This window comes from Scyliorhinus torazame, chromosome 4 (genome assembly GCF_047496885.1).
Source record: "Scyliorhinus torazame isolate Kashiwa2021f chromosome 4, sScyTor2.1, whole genome shotgun sequence".
NCBI classification, from domain to species: Eukaryota; Metazoa; Chordata; class Chondrichthyes; order Carcharhiniformes; family Scyliorhinidae; genus Scyliorhinus; species Scyliorhinus torazame.
In genome coordinates, this window is record NC_092710.1 from 97,975,852 (window position 1) to 97,995,813 (window position 19,962).

Sequence of the window (19,962 nt, forward strand, 5' to 3'; positions counted from 1 at the left end):
ATGGATGGGATTCAAATTGCGATGTCTCACAGGATCGTGTGAGATCTCGCAAGGCGTGGTGAGCAGGTAGATACCAGAAAAGGTATCTCCTGGCAACTACCAGATGTGCCACGCGCACTGCCTTTTGGGCACAACGCGGCTGGTAGATCGTGCCCTAAATCTTTTCCAGCAATACATTTTGGATGGACTGAGAACAGCTGAAGCATCTCCGGCTATGTTATGTTTCTGGAAATAACTTGTAAACCAAAGGGATAAAATTGCTTAATACAGCAGATAGGGTTAACCTGATTCCATTGGCAGGAGGTTTGTAACCAGAGGACACAGATTTAAGAAAATTGGCAAAACATAATCCAGGCGAAGAGATAGAAAGGGAAAAATGTGATTGGCTATGGTTACACATTTTCTCTCTTTAGTTCTGAAGAAGGGTCACGCGGACTCGAAACATTAGCTCTGTTTCTCTCTCCTTACAGATGCTGCCAGACCCATTGAGATTTTCCAGCTTTCTCTGTTTTTGTTTCAGATATGAGCACCCGCTGTATGTTGCTATTTTAGGTGAAGAGCCATGTACCTTTGAGTAGTTGCAAACTGGAAAGCACTGCCTGAAAGGCTGGTGGGGGCAGAATCAATTGTCAAAAGAGAATAAAGGGCAGAGGGAGCGGGACGAATTAGGTAACCGTTTCATAGAGCCAGCAGAGGCAGGATGGGCCGTTGGGTCTCCTCCTTTGCTGTGTGTCTCTCTCCATGAAATCCTCTGCCAGTTTGTTCAGAACTATGTCATGGAGAAATTCAGAACACAGCTGAGCAACTGGCTTCTGCATGGGCATGGCTTTCAGCCTGTTTGTGACTGATTGCTCTGTCAGTGGAAACATGTCATCCGCAGTAATCTAATGGAACATGCTTAATAAATCAGACAGCATTGTGTAATGATGCACTGTGCGAAATGCGACTCAGACCTGACTCTGATGAAGCAACTGGCCACAAAAGCCAAGAAAGATAAAATGCAAGGTTTTCTATGGCAAGGGTGACGACAGTTAGCAGTGTGTCACTCAGCCCTCAAAAAGCAAACAGCTACCTCCTCCAGCAGTTATTAATTTTGCTTTTAATGATTTAGTACCCACACAATATAGAGTTCCTTCATGTATCACCCATTCAAGCACAAAAGGCAGAGTACCGTGGACTGGGAGTTTGGGTGCAGAGGTCACTGTGACTTGTGAATTGGATGCCCACCCCACCCCCCCCCCCCCCCCCCCCCCACACACACACACACACACACACACCTGAATTGCTGATAGGCTCTCATCCATTCTTTGTGCTGGAAGCAAACATTTGTTAAATGTACCCAACCTCTTTGCAACACATGTAAATAACATGGTGCAGAAACTATCCTACTCAGACCAGGTGCTGGAAATGGGATTAGAATCAATTGGTGTTTGATGGCCAGCAGAGACACGATGGGCCGAAGGGCCTCTTTCTGTGCTGTAAAGCTCTATGACTAGGGTATGGTTGCCCTGTTAATTCCAGTCCCGCCAGACAATATTGAAAATTTCCACTAACTGAAAAGTACAGCACAATACTGACTCAATGCCCAATAAAGGATTGGGGATATTTGTACCTCCATGTGTCCCTGACATTCGCAGTAAATGACATCTTGAAATCAGGACTCTACAGTTGATACAACACCGCCATCATCTAATTTCTATGTAAAGTACAGCATGGCACATAACTGCTGAAGTAACGGATTCCCCTGTTCGAAATTCGGTTGTATCAGGCAGTCTACCAACCGTGGCAATTTCACCAAGGCTGGAACCTGAATGTGCATGTGTACTTTTCAAAAGGACAGGAATCTAGGGAAAAGTGGTGGGGTAACTTTGTTAATTAAGAACCACACTAGTACAATAATGAGAAATTATCTTTGTTCTAAAGGTTAAGGTTGGGTAAAGATGACAAATAGTAAAGGTAAGAAGTTGCTTGTAGAAGCAATTTTTTGCCCCCCCCCCCCCCCCCCAACTGCTTCTACGCTGTAACATAGGAAGATACAGGAAGAATTAACAGGGACTTCAAAGAAAGGTACAGCAATAATTATTAATCATTTTAATCTACATATAGGTTGGACTTTGGCAAAGGTAGCTGGGAAGATGAGTTCATAGAATGTTTTCAGGACAATTTCTTAGACAGCATGTTTGAGAGCCAACCAGAGAGCAGATTGTTCTGGACCTGGTAATAGGACAGTACAGCACAGAACAAGCCCTTCGGCCCTCGATGTTGTGCCGAGCTTTGTCCGAAACCAAAATCAAGCTATCCCATGGTGCGGTGCTCCTCCAGAAGGATGACTCCTCGTCCTGAGCTCCAGTGGCTTATGCGTCAAGGGCCACGACTCCTACTGAACAGAAGTATGCCCAGATAGAAAGAGTGCCTCGGCCTCCTAACCGGCATTGTAAAGTTCTATGATATGTCTACGGTCTACCAACCTTCACAGTGGAGACTGACCACAGACCCTTGGTCCATATCATCCATAAGGACTTGAATGACGCCCAGGCTTCAGCACATTCTCCTTCGACAGGATTAGTTTATGACCTCATAGTAAAAGAGCCCCTAGGTAGCAGTGAACATAATATAATGGAATTCATATTCAGTTTCAGGGAGAAAAGAGTAATTCCATGGGTATGAAGACAGAGTTGGCTGAAGTCAACTTGGAAATAGGATAAAAGGTAGGACAGGAGAGCAATCGCGGTAGGCGTTTAAATAAATATTCCATAACACTCAACAGATACATTCCAGTGAGAAGAAAAACTCTGGGAGAAGAATACACAATTTGTGTCTAATGGGGGAAGTCAAAGGGAGTATTAAATTGAAAGAAAAAATGTACAATTCTGCAAGAATGAGTGTTCGGACAGCAGATTGGACAGAATTGAAAAATCAGCAAAGATTTACTTTATAAAATGGAGGGTAAAGTTAAGAATATGAGTGAAAGCTAGTTAGAAATACAAAAACAGATAGTAAGAGTTTTTACAAGTATTTGAAAAGAAAAAAAGAATAGAATGAGTATTGATCCTCTGGAGAGCAAGTCTGGGGAATTAATAATGGAAAATAAGGAAATGGCCAAAGCATTGAGCAGATTTTTTGTGTCTGTCTTCACTGCACAAGATCCCCGAGAAACCTATAAATCAAGAGGTGAAAGGGAAAGGAGGAACTTGGAACAATTCCAATCACCAGTGAAAGTGGACAGGGAAAATGGTTACAGCTAAAGGCTGACTAGTCCCCAGGACCTAATGGATCCTAAAGGAAGTAGCGGCTGAGATAGCAGATGCATTGGTTGTAATTTTCTGAAATTCGCTCGATTTTGGAAAGGTCCCATCAGATTGGAAAATGGTCAATGTAACTCCTCTATTCAAGAATGGAGGGAGACCGAAAGCAAAGAATGACAGGCCAGTTAGTTTAACATCTGTCACAGAGAAAGTGCTGGAACCTATTATTAAGGAGATTATTGCAGGGGATGTAGAAAATGCAATCAGGCAGAGTCAGCATGGTTTTGTGAGAGGAAATCATGTTTTACTAATTCATTACCGAGTTTTTTTGAGGAAGTAACAAGTAACATGGTAAAGGGGAACCAGTAGATGAGGTGTATCTGGATTTCCAGAAGACATTTCACATGGTGGCACATAAAATGCTACCACACAAAGTACGAGGCTATGGTGTCGGGGGTAACATATTAGAATGGATAAAGGATTGGTTAGCTAACAGGAAACAGTAAGCACAGATAAATGGGAAATTTCTGGGTTGACAAACTGTAACTAGTGGAGTGACACAGGAATCCAAACTGGGTCTCAGCTCACAATCTGTATCAATGACTTGGACTGAACATATGGTTGCTATATTTGCTGAAGACATCAAGGTAGGTCGGAGAATCAGTTGAGAAGAGGACATACGGAGTCTGCAAAGGGATATAGACAGGTTGAGTGAATGGACAAATATTTGGCAGCTGGAGTATAATGTGGAAAAAAGTGAGCTTGTCGACTTCGGCAGGAAAATTAAAGTACATTATTAAAGTGGACAGAGATTGCAGAACCCTGAGGTACAGAGGGGTTTGAGTATCCAGGTCCATGAAGTTGAATTAGCCACTAATTCCTACAAAAATTCCCGATGTCTTTGGCCTTTGGCTGCCCAATAACTACAGTCACCAGGTTTGTACGTTTAAATACAATTACTGTTTATTTGTACCAAGAACTATCATGAAATATGCAGAAGTAAAACTGGGTAACGACAAGCTAATGCCTACTTTAACTGTCCTACGCTCTAGCCACACACACAACACATACAAATGTAGTGGGAGGCTAAAAATAAGGATAACGGTCAAAGGACCTTTGCTTCAAACGCTGTAGCACACTTTCCTCACAGCACACTAGCTGATCAAAGTCTACGGTTTACAGCTTGTAATGATCTTCACAGAGTCATTCATTCAATATAGTACTTACAGGCAGCAGGCTTTCATGAGAAATGCTTTATTTCTTACCAAACTGGACCTTCAGCTCAAGTTTCACATTCAGGCCCAAATCTTTCTGTATACACATTTTCTTTCACATCAAACCTTGCTTCCAGATCATGGTTTTGCTTCAAGCATCTGCAGTTTCAAGAGAATGGCACCCAGACTTGCTGGAGAGAGAGTCAGCCCTAACAGTGGCCTTATGGAGAGGATTGGTTAGATATTTTCAGAGAGATATGTTAGATTCCCGCAGAATCAAAGTGAAACCAAACTGGAACCTCATGACTCTAACAACATTCCAGTGGGATCATATCCAATCACCGTCTGTTACCGGGCAGAGCTCAGCCTTTTGTGCCAATTCATTGGCCACCAGCCAAATCAATCAAACCGCGTCATCACTGATGCCAGCCAGTCTAAAACAGCACAGCCTTCTGCTTCTGGATCCTTTTGTTTGAATTAAAGGGACAGACTGCTTACAGGCTGCCTTGCCTTAAAGTCACAGGTCCCTTAAACATCCATGGATCAAAAATGTAATAGCAAAAATGAAAGTAAGGGGAAATAAGGGAATAAACAAGAACAAAGAGGAAGAACCCTTAGACTTCTGACTCGGAGCTGAGACCGCTGCCCACTGAGCCACAGCTTAAAGCAAGGTCACTGACATCTGGAGCGTAGACTCACTCCGGACGTGAGATGTGCAGTGTAATGACTTCCCCATCTCGGCACTGTTTCTTACTAACAAAGCCCATTGTTTTTTCTTTAAATTTGAGACTCCCTTAAAGCACTAAGTCTGCTTAAAATTCTGTCTGCACTTGAATATGTTTACAGACCATTAATTTAATGTAGATTTCTAATTTTTATGTATTGGTTATTTCTTTTTATGTTCACAGCTGCTGGCTGTCTCTAGAGGGAGGTCTTTTATATGCATTTGTTGGACCCGCAGCTGCTGTTGTTCTGGTAAAACAAATCTGCATGCGTCGCTGTCATCCAATACTGCACATCCCACTTAAACCCCATTGAAATGATACATTGTATGCCTTGGTGTATCGTAACGTGACTGACTGGTGTGTATGCGTGTGTGTGTTTGTGTGTTTTTAACTGCTTCGGACCAGGGGAACAGATCCTGAAAACTTCATAGATACAGGACAATATGGATAAAACAACACTAGAAGTACTAGGGGAGCATGGTAGCACAGTGGTTAGCACTGTGGCTTCACAGCACCAGGGTCCCAGGTTCGATTTCCCGCTGGGTCACTGTCTGTGCGGAGTCTGCATGTACTCCCCATGTCTGCGTGGGTTTCCTCCGGGTGCTCCGGTTTCCTCCCACAGTCCAAAGATGTGCAGGTTCGATGGTTTGGACATGCTAAATTGCCCTTAGTGTCCAAAAAGGTTAGGAGGGGTTATTGGGTTACGGGGACAGGGTGGAAGTGAGGGCTTAAGTGGGTCGGTGCAGACTCGATGGGCCGAATGACCTCCTTCTGCACTGTATGTTCTATGTTAGGTATTGAAAAAAGATAAAGCAAAGCTTACTTGAGGCGCCCTGAGGACATTTGATAGATAGGGGGCAACTTTTTCCACTGGCAGAGATGACGAGGATTGAGGAATAGAAATCTTCAGGGTTCTCCCCATGAACAGAGTGGTGCCACTCTGCACAGTGAGACATGTTGACATGGATGTCCAGCAGACGTCATGTCAGTGCCCTCTGAACAGCTGACTGACACTCTTATTGGGAGTGCATGGATTTTTGCACTTGCGCCATTAAACTTGTGGGCAGCTGATGTGGCGTCTCCAGATGTGTGCACGCACTGTGTACCAGGAATACTTGAATAGGAGCACCAGCCTGTCTAGAATGCTCATCAAAAGGAAAAAAATTGGGGGAGGCGGTGGCATGGTGACATTGTCTCTGGACTCAGAATTAAAGTATCAGGAATTAAAAATCTAATGGTGACCATGAAACCATTGCCAATTGTCGTAAAAGCCCTTCTGGTTCACTAATGTCTTTTAGGAAAGGAAATCTGCTGTCCTTCCCTGGTCTGGCCTACATGTGACTCCAGACCCATAGCAATGTAGTTGACTCTTAACTGACCCCTCGAGCAATTAGGAACAGGCAATAAATGCTGGCACAGCCTGCGGCACCTATGGCCCATGTACGAATAAAAAAAAAGTAACAAAGTGGTTTGGGGCAAGTTGGAGGAAATATCTGTGTTCTGCATGCGGGGGCGGGGGCTGGGGGGGGGGGGTCTTACAACATGTCCCAGGTGCTCAGAGAGAACTCCTCCTGTGGAGAGAATATGACCAGAAGAAACTTCCGAGAGTTTAGCCTTGTAACCTGAGGGTCCTGGTATGAATGTAGCACAGTAAGCAGTGGAGGCCCACTCGTTGCTTTTCATTGCCTTTTATTACCTGAGTGTCAAGGCAATTTGGATTCTCCAACTTTGGGTCCCCCTATGGATGTTACACCATGTAATGTGCATGTTTGTTCAAGCATATATTCAGTGGTTACCACTCCCAAAAGTCACCAGAAACATAGGCTGAAAAAAAATGTCATTAATTGTGATGACATGACCACCATCATTAGTTCTGGGCTCATGCAAGTACAATGGGTGGGAATTTCTGGCCCTTCCTGCCATTGGGATCTTCCGGTCCCGCTGAAGGCCTGTGTCCCACTTTAACATGAGTGACAGTGATCGGTTTAAGGACAGTATCTGCACTGACCTGCATGTTAATTAAAAGGTAAAGAAAATTACTTTTGGCTTTAATGCAGGAAGACTCAAAGTAGAAAAGAGACTAAATAAAATGCTGGAGGTAAAAGGGGATGCACAAAGCAGGTCATGATTGTCACCTTTCAGATATTGGAATTATAACTGAACAAAATAACCTGTGATATAGTTCTTAAATTGCTGAGTGGAGGGTGGCTAAATGCATTGATTATAGTTTACTTGACTTTGTCACATCAGTGGAAAGTTGGTATCATATTGGCACATAGATGTCACCTCAATACAATGTTATTTTTGCTACATATGTAATATGTTCCCTCATATGAAAAGACAAATTCCACACCACAAATGCACTGGTGCCATCTGATGATTTATTATTTTTAAATGCCCAACTAGCCTGCCTGATGGTCAGGTGTCTCAGCTCGCCCATGAAGAAGGGTGCTATGAGGGGGGGCTCGAGAATACCCACACCAGAGGCCAGTGAGGAATTCCAAGAACCTGACCCAGAACTGACAAGGGGACAGTCCCATATGTTCAAGTCTATATGGTTTGTGACCGGGGGGGGGGGGGGGGGCTGTGGGGGGGGGTGCACAGAGAACTGGTTTTCTCCTGGCGTTGCTGCATTTATCCTTCTCATTGTTGGAGGGTTCAGGGCTGGGGAGTTGCAGTTAAGTAAGCACATTTGTCAGAGACAGTACATGGAGCGGTCATAGCACTTGTTGTGGGTGCTGGAATTTGGCCCAGTTTTTGCAGTTGCAGCGACAGCTAAATTTCTTCATTACACTGGGAAACTGCAGCTGCACATTTGTAGTTAAACACAAATCTTGGAGTTGTTGTGAACGATTTCCTGCTCCTCCACAGGGTGCATGCTGGAGTCCTTGCTGATGGCAACCTTCAGGAGTTACTGACCTGCTAGAGTCTCCTCTTTTAGCTTGTACTGTTCCTGCTGAAAACCCCTCAGATAGTGCAGCCTTATTAACGAGGTGTGACTAGGTTTTTCACAGAGTACAGTGTCATAACTACTGATAAACATCCTCTCTGGCCCTGGAAAATTGTTTTAATATTTTCACAATGTGGAATCATTCCACTGTGGTAAAATGCCATTGTTTATTCATTTTTTTGTTTTTCTTCTTTATAAATTTATAGTACCCAATTATTTTTTTCCAATTAAGGGGCAATTTAGCTTGGCCAATCCACCTACTCTGCACATCTTTGGGTTGTGGGGGCGAAACCCACGCAGACACTGGGAGAATGTGCAAACTCCACACGGACAGTGACCCAGAGCTGGGATCGAACCTGAGACCTCGGCGCCTTGAGGCAGCAGGGCTAACCCACTGCGCCCACCGTGCTGCCCAGTTTATTCATTTTTGCCTAATATTTGCACATCTAATACGTATGCCCCAATTGACCTCTGTAACATTTTTAAAGAGTGTGTTTACCTCCTGGTTTGCTGTCTGTGGGAATTCACCAGTGCAATTGGCTACTTACCCTGCATGCAGCCATCACTTTTGAAGAATGTCTGGTGATCCCCTTGATCTGGCAGCAGACTCAAATGAATGTTAGGAAAGAGGAAATGACAGCACCGAGATTGTTAGGACTTTGCGCTCAGCTTACTTCAGGGTGAGTGCCAGTCGCCATCACAGCGCTGCAGACTGCAAAATTGGGATCATAATGAATTCAAGGGCAGGGGTACAGGCTGACCAAGCAGATCGGGAGCACTACCAATACAAGGGTTGCATTGGTTCAAGGCCTGGCAGCAACTTTTCAGGGCAACTCGGGATAGGAGTTAAGTTGTTTGCCAGCATTTCCCACACACCTGAGAACCAAAGAGGAAGAAAGTAAAATGGGGAAGGAAATTAAACTTTAAAATAGAATTGCTCACATCTCATCCGTCATCTCCCAGCTGATGCTGGATATGAACAGTACGGTGGCACAGTGGTTCGCATTCCTGCCTCACAGCAGCAGGGACCCAGGTTCAATTCTGACCTCAGGTGACTCTCTATGTGGAGCCTGCACATTCTCCCCATGTCTGTGTGGGTTTCCTCTGGGTGCTCCGGTTTCCTCCCACAGTCCAAAGATTTGCAGGTTAGGTAGATTGACCATGCTAAATTGCTCCTTAGTGTCCAAAAAGGTTAGGTGACATTACGGGAATTAGGCCTGGATAGAGTAGAGGGTGCTCTTTTGGACGGTCGGTGCAGACTCGATGTACCGAATGGCCGCCTTCTGCACTGCAGGAATTCTATGATTCTAAACAGTTAGTCAGAAGTAGCAGTGGGGAGAGATGATAGCATTGTGGTAAAATTACCGAACTACTAATCCAGAGGACCAGGCTAACCTTATGAGATCACGGGTTCAAATCCCACCATGGCAGCTGGTGGAATTTAAATTTGATTAATTAAATCTGGAATATAAAGCTAGTCTCCATAATGGTGACCATAAAACTATCATCAATTGTTGTGAAAATGTTTCTGGTTCACAAATGTCCTTTAGAAAAGGAAATCTGCCATCCTTACCCGGTCTGGCCTACATGTGATTGCAGACTCCAGGCAGCAATGTGGTTGACTCTTAAATACCTCTGAAATAGCCCTAACAAGCCATTCAGTTCAAGGGCAATTGGGGATGGGCAACACATGCTGGCTTTATCAGCGGTGCTCACATCCCAGGAAAGAATAATTTAAAAACATCACTGTTCTTATATACCCATGCACACTGGGTGGCCTTGTTTGTATGAACTGCCAGAACTGAAGTTCCAAAGCAGAGAGAGGAGTCGACCATAACAAAAACTGTAATGAACTAACATCTGAAAAGAGACAGTCATTGGATCTGTGAAGAAACAATGATCAGCGTTTGTTGCCCATTCAGCATCAAGATGACAAAAAGCATTTCTTCTTTCGCAGGTCAACATGGTGATCGGCATTTTAGTTTTTAATAAACTGGTGTCGAGAGACGGAATCCTAGATAAAAAGCTAAAACATAGAGGAGGGTAGGTGGTGAATGCTGAAACTTTCATTGTATTTTACAAACTCACGCCAAATGCTGCTCCATCACACGGTAAAGAAAATATTGCCCTGCGTTGAATAGTTATTGCATGCCTTTAAGTTAAATGTGTTAACATTGAGCCAGATTCTGCATGGCTTTCTTAGTAGTGTGGTGTAATGTGATTATCATGCTTGCCATGGAGAATTCTTACTCTTATTTTCTTTTTAACTTCCTGAGGGTGCCGAATACTTTTATTTTAAAGCTGCAATTTTTCTCTTCCTTTTTTTGTTGAATTTTTTATTTGGTTCCAGTCAGATGAGTGAGCCCCATAGCGGCCTGACGCTCAAATGTTCCAAGTGCGGAGTTGTTTCAACGACAGCCTTGTCAGCCACCACTGCCAGTAATGCCATGTTAGTCTCAAGCATTTTAAATCTGTATCTATATATGAATATATGTCTATAAATACTTTAATACTTTATAAATATAAACTGCCCGCAAAACATAGCTCAATTATTTTGATAATCATATATTCTTTCTTTACGGAGATACGTGAAAATTCTAATTTCAAATGACTGTTGAAAAGGTGATAGATATATAACGTGGTGTCTGTAGAGATAGCTTAAATATAAATACCATTAAAGTATGGACTGTCATCTGAGGAAAAAAACGCAGATTTAACATTTTTTACCTCAAAAGTATGTAATTAATGTCATTCTTAAGCTTCATTGAAACGTCTGCCTCGTGTACATCCTACCGGCTCTGACTGGTTTTCTGTTTGTGTGCAGGGCGTCTCTGTGGAGTTCCTGTGTAGTGCTACCCCTCCTCGCTCTGACCTGGATGTCCGCAGTCCTGGCAATGACCGACAAACGATCCATCTTGTTTCAGATCCTGTTTGCTGTCTTCGACTCGCTGCAGGGATTTGTCATTGTCATGGTGCACTGTGTCCTGAGGAGAGAGGTAAGCGATCAGTAAGAGCCGTCCCACACTAGCACCGTGCAATCAAGATGTCATATTGGCGGACAGAAAGCCAGAGGTCTTATGTAATACACACAAATGTGCGCGCATGTGCGTGGAAATGGCAGGCAGGCAAAGACCAGCTGGTCACTGAAGCCTGCTCCACTCTGCGATGGCTGGGCCATCATGGCTAAAGACCTCTTTTTTGACCCCCTTCTACTCTTTCCCCATCTCACAACCAGCACTGCAGCCATGGGTGTCCCCACGGATTATGATCTTTTGAATTTTCCACCCCAGACAGCAAAGATGTTGAGCACAAATAAGATTGGGAATGAGAAATTGTATCCACTAAGGATTAATTGATAATGGAAATAGAATAGGAAAGGGGAGTTGATGTAAAAGTTCAGTCATGATCTTACTTAATGCTGGAACAGACTTGGGGGGGCTGAATGGCATTCACCTTCTCCCATTTCTTATTATCCTCCCGAGTGATAGCCATATAGCCTTCCCCATTGCATCGTGACGTAAAGATAATCAAAGGTGGCATTGTCTGCTGGGTTATAACTCCCAGCACCACAGGTGCCACAGAGAGTGATTACATTCCCCATGCCGACATCACTACCACTTCTGATAGGGAGGCAGTTAGCAGTCACTGAAACTTCCCTCTCTGGGGCAGGGAAAGTGGTGAAGTTGCCATCCGTCCATGAATCCTTGACCTCACGACCAAACAAAGAGGGTATCAGTGGAGATTGGGCAGAAGGACTTTTGCAACACAGTTATAAATGATTTCGTTAAACTCAAGACCAAGAAACGACTTATGAAAAAAAGCTCCGTACACATCACCAGGATGTTGCTCGGCGATTGGAGCCAGTGGATTACAGTTGACATGTAATTGCGACACATGCAGCAACAGATTTACACACAGCAAACTTCTACAATGTGATAATGGACCAAATAATCTCTTTCTGGTCATGTTGGTCAGGGCAACACCATGACACTAATGAAATAGTGCCCTCAAAGTGACGGACAGGAACTCGGATCAGCATTTCATCAAAAAGACAACGGCAGCCTTGAAATTGGATCATGAGGCTGTATATGGCAAGCACGAAGCAGGCACCTGAGGGTCTAACATGGCACCCAGAAGAGCAGAACCTGCTATATTGGATTCAACAGGCATCTAGGGAGAACACGCGATAGGTGCTAGGTGGCTGGCGCAGACATGATGGACTGAAGTGCTTCTTTCTGAGCTCTAATGTTCTATGACTATAATGAGGAGTACTCATTAGGCTAATTAGCATGGTTGGGGGTATGTTTTTATAGAATTGGTCTGCCCAATGGCTAACTCCAACAATTTGCAATGGTGGTGTACCTTTCTTGAGGTAATATGTCACAAAGTGCTTCACAGATATGTCACCAAGCATGGTTTGACATAAGGAGATATTAGGGCAGATGATCAAAGCCTTGGTCAAAGAGGTTGAATTTAAACAGTGGCTTAGAGGAGGAGAGAAACATAGAGAGGCAGTGAGAATCGAGTGGTAGGATGGGAGGACGGTGGAGTTTAAAGAACAATACCGCACAGCAACAAGCCTTTCGGCCCTCCAAGCCTGTACCGGTCATGATACCAACCTTTGCCAAAACCCTCAGCACTTCCTTGTGCCATATCCCTCTATACCCATCCTGTCCACGTGTTTGCCAAGATGCCTTTTGAACGCCGTGAGTGTATCTGCTTCCACAACCTCTCCTGGCAATCCGTTCCAGGCACTCACCACCTCTGCGTAAAAACCTGCCTTTCACATCCTCTAAATTTTGCCCCACGATCTTAAACCTATGCCCCCTGGTGACTGCCCCTCCACCCTGGGAAAGAGTGCCTGCCCAACCACTCTATCCATGCCCCTCAACATCTTGTAGACCTCTATCAGGTCGCCCCTCAACCTCCGTCTTTCTAATGAAAACAGTCCGAGTCTATTCAGCCTCTCCACATAGCAAACACCCTCCAGACCAGGCAACATCCTGGTAAACCTCCTCTGCACCCTCTCCAAAGCCTCCACATCCTTCTGGTAGTGTGGCGATCAGAATTGTGCGCAACATTCCAAGTGCAGCCTTACCAAGGTTCTACAGCTGTAGTATGATTTGCCAGTTTTTATACTCTATGCCCCATCCAATGAAGGCAAGCATTCCGTATGCTTTCTTGACTATCTTGTCCACTTGTGTTGCCACCTTCAAAGATCTGTGGACCTGCACACCCAGATTTCTCTGACTTCCTATATTCCGAGTTTTACCATTTACTGTATATTTTCCCTCTGCGCTAGACTTACCAAAATGCATTACCTCACATTTGTCCGTATTAAACTCCATTTGCCATTTCTCTGCCAGGTCTCTAACCTATCTATGTCCTGCTGTATCTTCTGACAATCCTCAACACTATCTGCCACTCCACCAACCTTGGTGTCATCCACGAACATACAAATCAGACCAGCTACATTTTCCTCCAAATCATTTATGCGCACCACAAACAAGAGGCCCAAGCACAGATCCCTGTGGAACACCACTAGTCACAACCTTCCATTCAGAAAAACACCCTTCTACTGCTACCCTTTGCCTTCTATGACCGGGCCAGTTCTGTATCCATCTTACCACCTCAACTCTGATCCCGTGTAACTTCACCTTTTGTACCAATCTGCTATGAGACACCTTATCACAGGCTTTACTGACATCCATGTAAACAACATCCCTCCCCTCATCAATCATCTTTGTTACCTCCTCAAAAAACTTGATCAAGATAGTGAGACACGACTTCCCCTTCACTGAACCATGTTGTCCATCGCTTATGAGTGCCTTTGTTTCCAAATGGGTATAAATCCTGTCCCTGAGAATTCTCTCCAATAATTTACGTACTACCCACGTGAGGCTCTCCGGCCTATAGTTTCCAGGATTATCCCTGCTACCTTTCTTAAACAGCGGTACCGCATTACCTATTCTCCAGTCCTCTGGGATCTCACCTGGAGCCAATGAGGATACAAAGATGTCAGTCAAGGCCCAACAATTTCCTCCCTTGCTTCCCTCAGTATTCTGGGGTAAATCCCATCCAACCCAGGAGGCTTTATCAACCTTAATATATTTTAAAAGACCCAATACCCCCTCCTTTTCGATGTCCACACCCCCTACCCAAGAATCATCTTCCACAAAGTCTCTTTCTTTAGTGAACACTGATGCAAAGTATTAATTTAGTACCTCGCCCATTTCCTCTGGCTCAACACCTAGATTCCCCCCACCGTCCTTAAGTGGTCCAATCCTTTCCCTGGCCACCCTCTTGTTTTTTACATGTGAATAAAACGCTTTGGGATTCACCTTAATCCTACTTGCCAAGGACTTTTCATGACCCCTCCTAATTTCCCACTTCGGTACCTTCCTACTTTCTTTATTCTCCTCAAGGTTTTCAACTGTTCCCACCCTTCTAGACCATACAAAAGTCTCCTTTTTCTTTTTGACGAGGTTCACAATATCCCTCGTTATCCAAGGCTCCCTAAACTTCCCATACGTATCCTTCATTCTCTCAGGAATGTGACTTTCCTAAATCCTAATCAACTGTCACTTGAAAGACTCCCACATGGCCGATGTTGATTTATTATCCAACAGCCGCACCCAATCCAAATTTTTCAATTCCTGTCTAATGTTATCGTAATGTTATCATTCCAGAGCTAAAATGCTCAGGAGGCCAGAATTGTGGAAACACGGAGGTTTTGAAGGCTTGTCAGGCCAAAGGAAATGATCGACATAGGAAGGGTCAAGGTCTTGGAGGGATTTGTAACCTGGGTGAGAATTACAAAAAGTGAGGGCAGCGAGGCGATATGGGTAGAGATCAGGAATAAGAAGGGTGCTGTCACAATGTTGGGGGTTTACTACAGGCCACCCAACAGCCAGCGGGAGATAGAGGAGCAAATAGGTAGCCAGATTTTGGAAAGGAGTAAAAGCAACAGGGTTGTTGTGATGGGAGACCTTAACTTCCCCAATATTGACTGGGACTCACTTAGTGCTAGGGGCTTGGATGGGGCAGAGTTTGTAAGGGGCATCCAGGAGGGCTTCTAAAAACAATATGTAGATAGTCCAACTAGGGAAGGAGCTATATTGGACCTGGTATTGGGGAATGAGCCCGGCCAGGTGGTAGAACTTTCAGTAGGGGAGCATTTAGGGAACAGTGACCACAATTCAGTAAGTTTTAAAGTGCTGGTGGACAAGGATAAGAGTGGCCCTAGGGTGAATGTGCTAAATTGGGGGGAGGCTAATTATAACAATATTAGGCAGGAACTAAAGAACCATGATTGGGGCAGATGTTTGAGGGTAGATCAACATCTGACATGTGGGAGGCTTTCAAATGGCAGTTGAAAGAAATTCAGGATCGGCATGTTCCTGTGCGGAAGAAGGATAAATACAGCAAATTTCGGGAACCTTGGTTAATAGACAATAGAACATTACAGCGCAGTACAGGCCCTTCGGCCCTCGATGTTGCGCCAACCTGTGAAACCAATCTAAAGCCCATCTACACTATTCCATTATCATCCATATGTTTAGCCAATGACCACTTAAATGCCCTTAATGTTGGCGAGACCACTACTGTTGAAGGCAGGGCATTCCACGCCCTTACTACTCTCTGAGTAAAGAACCTACCTCTGACGTCTGTCCTATATCTATCTCCCCTGAATTTAAAGCTATGTCCCCTCGTGCTAGCCATCACCATCCGAGGAAAAAGGCTTTCACTGTCCATCCTATCTAATCCTCTGATCACCTTGTAATGAGAGATATTGTAGGCCTCGTCAAAAAGGAGGCCTTTATCAGGGCTAGAAGGTTGAGAACAGACAAAGCCTGTGTGAATATAAGGAAAGTAGGAAGGAACTTAAGCAAGGAGTCAGGAGGGCTAAAAGGGATCACGAAAAGTCATTGGCAAATAGGTTTAAGGAAAACCCCAAGGCTTTTTACATGTACATAAAAAGCAAGAGGGTAGCCAGGGAAAAGGTGGGCCCACTGAAGGACAGGCAAGGGAGTCTGTGGAGCCAGAGGAAATGGGCGAGGTACTAAATGAATACTTTGCATCAGTATTCACCAAAGAGAAGGAATTGGTGGATGTTGAGTCTGGAGAAGGGTGTGTAGATAGCCTGGGTCATATTGAGATCCAAAAAAACGAGGTGTTGGGCGTCTTGAAAAATATTAAGGCGGATAAGGCCCCAGGGCCTGATGGGATCTCCCAAGAATACTGAAGGAGGCTAGAGAGGAAATTGCTGAGGCCTGGACAGATATCTTTGGATCCTCACTGTCTTCAGGTGATGTCCCGGAGGACTGGAGAATAGCCAATGTTGTTCCTTTGTTTAAGAACGGTAGCAAGGATAATCCAGGGAACTACAGGCCGGTGAGCCTTACGTCAGTGGTAGGGAAATTACTGGAGAGAATTCTTCGAGACAGGATCTACTCCCATTTGGAAGCAAATGGGCGTATTAGTGAAAGGCAGCACGGTTTTGTGAAGGGGAAGTCGTGACTCACTAACTTGATAGAGTTTTTCGAGGTGGTCACAAAGAAAGATGATTGATGCAGGTAGGGCAGTGGATGTTGTCTATATGGACTTCAGTAATGCCTTTGACAAGGTCCCTCATGGCAGACTGGTACAAAAGGTGAAGTCACACGGGATCAGGGGTGAGCTGGCAAGGTGGATACAGAACTGGCTAGGTCATAGAAGGCAGAGAGTAGCAATGGAAGGGTGCTTTTCTGATTGAAGGGCTGTGACGTGTGGTATTCCGCAGGGATCAGTGCTGGGACCTTTGCTGTTCGTAGTATATATAAATAATTTGGAGGAAAATGTAACTGGTCTGATTAGTAAGTTTGCAGACGACACAAAGGTTGGTGGAATTGCGGATAGCGATGAGGATTGTCAGATGATATAGCAGGATTTAGACCGTTTGGAGACTTGGGCGGAGAGATGGCAGATGGAGTTTAATCTGGACAAATGTGAGGTAATGCATTTTGGAAGGTCTGATGCAGGTAGGGAATATACAGTGAATGGTAGAACCCTCAAGTGTTTTGACAGTCAGAGAGATCTAGGTATACAGGTCCACAGGTCACTGAAAGGGGCAACACAGGTGAAGATAGTCAAGAAGGCATACGGCATGCTTCCCTTCATTGGCCGGGGCATCGAGTATAAAAATTGGCAAGTCATGTTGCAGCTGTATAGAACCTTAGTTAGGCCACACTTGCTGCAACTCGCTGTTCTTCAACCGCCAGAACAGCCATGGTGCAATTTGTAACCCATATTTTGTGCTGCCTGTTCCGATGGCTGTAAAATAATTAAGAAATAAGGTCCTACTGTAAAATTCCACAAGTCTCAAATGAATCCATGATCAATTATTCAGGTTACCTACGGGTGTCTTCCTGTTCAACAGGTCCAAGATGCTGTTCGATGCCGTCTGAGGAACTGCCAGGATCCAATAGTTGGGGACACAGCTAGTACATTTCCGAACGGCCATGCCCGGATCATGGTGAGCAGTAATTTCTTTCCTTCTTTATTCTTCTGCTAGATTTTCACCTAATCTTCAGGTTATAACAGGTGGGAGTTGGACACCGGTTCATTCTCTGTTTAATTTCACACTCCGTTGTCTTTAAGGTGGCTGAAAATCAGTTGTCCACCGCAAACACACTCTGTTCTTGCCTACGGAGTTTGGTTAAAAGGAGGCCTTTATTTTTATTATCATCATCATGAGGCAGAGCACAGATGAGACACTCGAGGGGCACAGCCTTTCCAGAGCACTCTATCCTCACACTGCTGTGGACAATCGAGTGGAGTGCAAGTAGAGTGGGCGACACAGTTAGCACTGTTGCTTCACAGTGGCAGAGAGCCTGTACGTTCTCCCCGTGTCTGCATGGGTTTTCCTCCGGGTGCTCCGGTTTCCTCCCACAAGTCTCAAAAGACGTGCTTGGTAGGTGAATTGGACATTCTGAATTCTCCCTCTGTGTACCTGAACAGGCACCAGAGTGTGGCGACGAGGAGCTTTTCACAGTAACTTCATTGCAGTGTTAATGTAAGCCTACTTGTGACACTAGTAAAGATTATTATAAGGGAACAGGTGACCTCAAATTGCCTCGAGCAAGTTGAGATTCCGATATCTGTTTCTGCCTTTCCATTGCTCTCAGTGAGAGAAGAGTTATTGATCTAAGCCCTCAATGGACACTTCAACTTGCACGGGAGGGAATATGGTCCAGTTACTCATTTTACTTTAGAAATTATATTAAAAAAATATCTTGGGCCATATTTTGCAGTAACCGGCCAAATGGTCATGCCTGCCATAGAATTCAATTTTCAACTCCAAGTAATTTGTCCATTACGTTGCCAAAAGTATGAACTGCGGGGCAGTGAGGCAACAGGGCATCTGGGATCTGGACAAGCAGTGGAGCAATAGGGTATCTTCTCAGCCAATCCGATTGAAAGAATGAGAATTAAACATCACAAGGAAGATGAATTAAAGGGAGCAAATTTCATGTCAATCAGGTACAGAAAGTGATATAAAGTGAGATGAAGAAATAATTTGAGTTAAAAAATAAAAAGTAAGTTTTAAAAAAAAAATTAATTTTAAATTTGTACTGATACAAAAGCAGATTAACGCGGGTGCGGGAAATGTGAATTAAAAACAGAAAAGGCAGCAAATACTCCGCCGATCAGCGAGGACTTGTGGAGAAAGAAGTAAAGAATTACCATTTCAGATCGATGGCTTTTTTGTCAGAACTTGACCTGAACTCAGAGTGAAAGTTTGCCTTGGCAGCCAATTAACGATGGTGTGCGGGCCAATGGTTGCCCAATCTGAGGCCAGCAACTCTGGAGCTCGACAGTGCAACTGAGAGAGCTGGTATCAATTGTATAAATTAATGTTAAGGATATAAAGGTTGTGTGGGAGGAGTACAGTCATTGGATAACCTCTGTACTTGGACCCATGTAAAGAGTCATTTACTGATATTGGTGTGGGTGATAGATTTAGGAGCTGTACATTTGGCGAATAAATCAAAGATTGCCTTCTGCTCTCCTTCACCAACTGGCTGGTTGCTGTCAGGTACCAAGAACACAAGGGTGCCTCCATTTTCCTGTTGCCCTTGGGAGGGTGAGCGGTAAATGTATTTTTACGTGGGCCAAGTAGGCAGGGCCTGGAGAACAGAAGGGAAAACCCTCTTGAAGCAGCTAGGGGTTAGTCATTAACTGCTGCTGGCAGCCATTTCCTTGAACGTGGAGGCTCCAGCCACACCCGCCCCCCCCCCTCCACCCCACACCCGCCCCCATATACCTCCTCCAGGTAACCTCCGGGAGGCTGACTTCATGTTGCCTCTGTCTCCCCATGAGGCAGGAGGCAGCTCCACCACCAGCAAAATGCCAGTGATTTGGGAAAAATGCCTTAATCGGGCCATTAATCATTTCAAGTTGGCTGCCTGCCCCTATGTGGGCTCCCTGGCATTTGACAGTTTCCTCTCCCCCCCCCCCCCCCCCCTACCAACCCTTTATCCTATCACCACCACCACCGGGGGGGAGAATAAAGTTCTCCTCCTGTTTCTCTCCCCGCAACTTGGTTTTTTTTACACCAGATTTAGACATTGGTTGAGGGATTTATATTGCCCAGGACAACCTTAGAACACTATATACAGGGCAGTCATTTGTTCATGTTAACTCAGAGCAGTTAACGATAGGAACTGTTGTAGTCTTAAACTCCCCACTTATCTGATGTGCAGGTCTCTCAAAGTGATTTAAAATTGGAATGCCTGCAGTAAACTGGGTAGCCAAAATAAATTCTCCTAACTGCATTACACACCGCA

The 19,962-nt window shown here is 44.6% G+C and overlaps 1 protein-coding gene across 11 annotated transcripts in view; it reads left to right on the forward strand.

The window, feature by feature from the left end:
• Positions 1–19,962, forward strand: part of adgrb3 (adhesion G protein-coupled receptor B3) — a 1,156,404-nt gene that overhangs the window by 879,682 nt on the left and 256,760 nt on the right. For 9 of the 11 annotated variants that reach the window (XM_072498355.1, XM_072498358.1, XM_072498354.1 and 6 more), the window contains 5 exons: positions 5,368–5,434; positions 10,092–10,177; positions 10,485–10,583; positions 10,959–11,130; positions 17,553–17,648. In XM_072498355.1, coding sequence (XP_072354456.1) covers positions 5,368–5,434; positions 10,092–10,177; positions 10,485–10,583; positions 10,959–11,130; positions 17,553–17,648 — 520 coding nt within the window. The remainder of the gene's footprint in view (positions 1–5,367; positions 5,435–10,091; positions 10,178–10,484; positions 10,584–10,958; positions 11,131–17,552; positions 17,649–19,962) is intronic. The other 2 variants (XM_072498361.1, XM_072498359.1) reach the window with 1 other exon arrangement.